The sequence below is a fragment of the Paramormyrops kingsleyae genome, chromosome 22 (assembly GCF_048594095.1).
Source record: "Paramormyrops kingsleyae isolate MSU_618 chromosome 22, PKINGS_0.4, whole genome shotgun sequence".
Classification (NCBI taxonomy): domain Eukaryota; kingdom Metazoa; phylum Chordata; class Actinopteri; order Osteoglossiformes; family Mormyridae; genus Paramormyrops; species Paramormyrops kingsleyae.
The window spans coordinates 7,135,167-7,140,360 of record NC_132818.1 but is presented as its reverse complement, the minus strand read 5'-3'; the positions used below and the strand labels follow the sequence as shown (position 1 = coordinate 7,140,360).

At 43.0% G+C, this 5,194-nt stretch overlaps 1 protein-coding gene and 1 non-coding gene across 2 annotated transcripts; one reads left to right on the top strand and one right to left on the bottom strand.

Moving 5' to 3' along the window:
- The first annotated feature begins 139 nt into the window (after positions 1-139).
- Positions 140-5,129, top strand: LOC111843286 (importin subunit alpha-1-like). Its single transcript, XM_023810747.2, has 11 exons — positions 140-1,121; positions 1,347-1,458; positions 1,555-1,695; positions 1,791-1,879; positions 1,966-2,234; positions 2,368-2,462; positions 3,175-3,438; positions 3,738-3,971; positions 4,082-4,264; positions 4,590-4,739; positions 4,926-5,129. Exons 2-11 carry the CDS (start codon positions 1,393-1,395, stop codon positions 5,013-5,015), a joined length of 1,581 nt encoding a protein of 526 aa, XP_023666515.1. The 5' UTR covers positions 140-1,121; positions 1,347-1,392; the 3' UTR covers positions 5,016-5,129.
- On the bottom strand, positions 630-702 carry trnar-ccg (transfer RNA arginine (anticodon CCG)). Its single transcript has one exon. It is a non-coding gene; the product is annotated as a tRNA-Arg (tRNA).
- Positions 5,130-5,194: the final 65 nt, after the last annotated feature.

Below are 5,194 nucleotides of genomic sequence, written 5' to 3'. Positions count from 1 at the left end.
CTCGGCATAAGCTGTCTACGTTTTTAAGAATTCATTTATTTGTGCCTTTTTCTGAAATCGCTAAAGAAGAATATGAAATTGAAAAAAACAATGATATTGCACCCTAATTAAATATTATCTAACTTCTTTGGGGGTCTTTGAAAAAGAACAAGAATTTTATACTTCCTCTTTGATCTTTTTATGATGTATGCTATTCAAGGTCTCAATTGTGTGTATGCTAGTGCTTCAGTTGTTTCAGGTTACATGGTATCATCTTTTGGTCAAAACCTTACCCAAGAGTAGCTCAACAATTTACTTTACGTAAAGATTGTTTGGTTAATCATTCAGTCAGTTCTGTGAGTTTTGCGTTTGGGCTGCCATGTGCTTTTGCCAGCATAGAAAGTTCAGCAGCGTATAGTGTACAATTTTAAACCCTATACCTACATTTCTGAGTCCTTTAGAAGCGTGAACCAACCCATCTCAAAATGTTTGTGAAGAATCGAAAATTCCTGTCTTGCTGTAATGTATGGGCAAAAACGTCCTATTGCAGTATTTCCGCTTTCTGCTCGATTCTTAATACAGCGAAACCATGGAACAATGTGAGGTGTTTCTAAGATTTATTTTTGTTAATAAATAAACGACTTGAAGTCCGACCCAGATGGGACTCGAACCCACAATCCCCAGCTCCGGAGGCTGATGCCTTATCCATTAGGCCACTGGGTCGCTATGATGGTGGTTTTAAAAGAATGTCTTTTAATAACAGTTGCAATTAACAATAGTTCTTTTAACAATTGTAATTTAAATTATGTTTTGACAATAAATCCATTTGTTTCGTGTTGTACCAATGTTTTTGGGCTAATAGTAAAGTAGGTATCTGTATGACTTTAGCCTGAAGGAGGGAAATGGGATGGGTTACAAATTTAGATGACGTATTTTTCGAATGATGCAGTCTCGCGATAGTAGAAGCGTTTCCCTTGACAACGTTTCCGGAGCGTGGTGTGATTTTTCAAAAGAGGCCAATGGGAACACGCTTTCACCTGAACTGACCAATCAGGAGTGGCTGTTGCCGGCAATTTAAAAAAACCTTTTTTCATTTTAGACAGTCACACTTTCTAAACTTGGAGAGCTACCTACCTGCAGTGGTAAGTCGTTAAGTTCTGGAAGTCAGTTTAGATTTTATATAAATTACATCACTTATAACTAGATAATCTGTTTCTTAGTATTTATTATCTAATTAAATTCCCCGTTTAGTATATCTAATTCCCATCTCTTAGACTATCTGGTATTTCTATATCTTGTAGTACAAGAAGAAAGATGCTTCATTGTTGTTATGTTTTCTAAATGTTGTTATTCTGCATCTGTTTAAGGTAAAAAAATATATATATATTAATCCGATTGTTCCGCCTGGTAAATATGTCTGCTGGAAACGAGAACGCCATTCGTCTGAACAAATTTAAGAATAAAGGAAAGGATGCAAACGTAAGTTCCCGTGTACACTTCAATAGTGCCGAGTATGCTTGCTTATGAAATCGATACGCTGGATTGTTTACAAGTTTTAGTTTTGTCTTTCGGCAGGAACTGCGGCGTAGGCGAATCGAAGTCAACGTGGAACTCCGCAAGGCGAAGAAGGACGAGCAGATTCTTAAACGGAGGAATGTCAGCAGTTTTCCGGATGAGGCGACATCCCCGCTTCAAGAGAAGAGTCAAAACAAACAGGTTAGACTAATTCACGCTAAGTTAATTAGGTGGCACAGCATGATCGAATGAGTACGGTTCTTTAAAACGCGACCTATACTAATTTAAAATTACAGGCTGCCCAGCACTGGACCGTGGATGAGATTGTAGCTGGAGTTAACAGCAACAATCTGGATCATCAGTTGCAAGCCACGCAGGCAGCCAGGTAAAATTTTCTTAAGCAACTTTTATCCAGTGCTAAAATTATTCACTGCTCGGTGTGTTTTTACACCTCAATATTTGTCACTGCAGAAAACTGCTGTCTCGAGAGAGGCACCCCCCAATCGACCATATCATCAGTGCTGGGCTCATCCCAAAGTTTGTTGGCTTCCTGGGTGTGGCAGGTTGCCCCCCAATCCAGTTTGAGGCTGCTTGGGCTCTGACCAACATTGCTTCTGGGACATCAGACCAGACTAGAGCTGTGGTTGAAGGGGGGGCAGTTCCAGCCTTCATAAACCTAGTCAGATCTCCGGATGTCCATGTCAGTGAGCAGGCCATCTGGGCTTTGGGTAACATTGCTGGTAAGTACTCTTTACTAAGAAGTTAGTGACACCCTTTGCTATGCTAAAAAATTTATATTGTATCATTGTACTGAGAAAATAAAAGTTTGATGGGACTTGATAAAGCTCATTTGGAAATGCATCCTCCTTTCAGGCGATGGCTCAGCCTACAGAGACAAGGTTATCAAACACGGAGGTGTGGCTGCTCTCCTGTCCCTGCTTACAGTCCCTGATCTCTCAGTGTTCACGGTGAGTTAGAGATATACTTCGGGTTGCAGGGGGGCTGGAACCTACCCCAGGCAGCACAAGGCAGGGGAACACCCTGGGTGGGGATATCTGTCCATTACAAGGCATTTACCTGCACAAGTTAACAGTAACAATTTAATTAAGCAATTTAATGATGCATATGTTTGCATCTTTGGAGTGCAAGAGGAAACCAGAGGAAAGTCATGTTACATGCAGGAGAACATGCAAGCATGTAAACATATAGTCATGCAGGCAGGATTTGTGCCCCCAGCCGTGAAGTCAGGAGGCAACAATGTAATCCACTGGACTCTCCACCCCCCAACTGCTGGGCGGTCATGGTACTGCACTACTACAAAAAGTGAATAATAACTGGAGGGCAGGGGGTTCAACGGGTTAGGATACTGTGCTAGTGACAGGAAGGTCCTTGGTTCAAATCCTAGGGTGGGCAGAGAGATAATCACCGTTGGACCCTTGAACAAGGTCTTTAGTGCCCAGTTCCTCCAGGAACTGGTTGACCCTACTTCCACTGTTTTACGTTGCTTTGGATGAAAGCATCAGCCAAATAAAATTATATTTATTTGGGAATAGATGTATTTCCCATGTTAGAATCACATTTGAATAATGTGATTATTGTTAAATTCAGACATTTTGGATACGGTCCGTCTTTGCGGTTACATTCTGCTGAGAGATATAATGACGTGCCGTTCCCTCACAGCTTGGGTACCTGAGGAATGTCACGTGGACGCTGTCGAACCTCTGTCGCAATAAAAACCCAGCGCCGCCACTGGCTGCAGTTCAGCAGATCCTCCCCACGCTGGTGCGACTCCTGCACCACAGCGACAAGGAAGTCCTGGCAGATACCTGCTGGGCCGTGTCCTACCTCACCGACGGGCCGAATGACCGCATCGAGGTGGTGCTGCAGACGGGCCTTGTGACACGGCTCGTGCAGTTCCTGGGCTCTGGGGAAATCTCCATTATGGTAAGGCTTTCTGGAATCCCTCCTCCTCTAGTGAATAACTGTAATTATTACTAAGGGTTACAGTTGCATGCCTGGATAATTGAGCCCCACATGGCTGTTAATGTAGCTTAGGTGTAGTATAGTTCACTTCCTGCGATTTGATCAGGCTACATGTAGCTAGAGGATCACCTGTTTGTGCATGTGTCACCCTTGCAATTAGAGTCGGTAAATAAAATCTATTAAACGTGGAGATTTACACTGGACAAAAGTACAGCCAGCAGTTAAATGACATCTGGCATGTGTTTGAAAAAACCTTCCAGACCCCATCGCTGCGCTCGATTGGCAACATTGTGACCGGCACGGACGAACAGACGCAGATGGTGCTGGATGCTGGTGCCCTGTCCATGTTTCACCCCCTGTTACGTCACAACAAGAACAGCATCCAGAAGGAGGCAGTCTGGACCCTGTCCAATATTACCGCTGGAAAGGATATGCAGATCCAGGAGGTCATCGATGCTGGCCTGGTCCCGCTCCTTGTAGATCTCCTGCGACGGGTATGTCTCTGCTTCCTGGATGCTGCCATCTTAAGAATAGCATGTGCAATTTCTCAGTAAGGTAGTAGATGGGGCTCAAAATGTAAATTGCTTATTCTTCCTTTTTCTAGGCTGATTACAAGACTCAGAAGGAGGCAGTCTGGGCAGTAACGAATTATACCTGTGGGGGCACTGTTAACCAGATTGTGTACCTGGTTCAGCAGAATGTACTGGAACCACTGCTTAACCTGCTGTCCACTAAAGATGGAAAAACCATCCTCGTCATCTTGGATGCCATCTCTAACATCTTCTTGGTATGTTGGCAGGGTCTGTTCACATCCCACAGAGGGACCATCACTGAAATTAAGCTTAACCTTAGACTTGCGATAAGGAAGGGTTAGGGAATTCTCTGTATTACCCATCTTTTCTGTGGTATTGATTTTTTTAGGTTTAGATTTTGGGTTACAGTTGGCATGAGGTAGCTTTGCAGTTGGGGTTAAGGATGTTGTCATGGGTAACACTTTGATTATGGCTGCTAAGGGTTCTTATTTGGGTTGGTGTTAGTTACCTGCCTTGGTTCTTCACTGTGCATTCTGGGATTTGAGTTATTTACAGCTTTCTGGCTCTCTTTATTTTCAGGCAGGCGAAAAAATCGGAGAGGTCGAAAAGCTGTGTCTAATGATCGAGGAATGCGGTGGACTGGACCGGCTTGAAGCCCTGCAGACCCATGAAAATGAGATGATCTACAGAGCAGCCCTCAACCTGATTGAGAAGTATTTCTCTGGCGAGGTGAGCGACATATGGGACTTGAGACTGACCCAAATGCAGGTTCAAAGCCCATGGAAATGTTGTATGTCAGTAGCTACATTTCTGAACTATAATGTGCCTTAAAGTTATTGATTGGATTACATGTGCATCTGGGGGGGGGGTTGTGTAGCATTTATTAAATAATGGATGCATTTCTTTCCTTTACAGGAAGAGGAAGACCTGACTGTGGCCCCAGAAACTACAGCTGAAGGCTATGCATTTCACATTTCAGATGACAAAAGCACTTTCAACTTTTAAATATGTGGATTGCCTGTTTATTCGCATTAGTTTGTCTTTTATTTGTGTCATAATTCCCTGTACTGTACATAAACAGTAACTAATGTAAATAAACGATTAGAAATTTTCTGTTTATTTTGGCCCAATTAAGTGCACCTTAAGGAATATTAAATGGTACTAGTAAATGGGGAGTGGGCGTC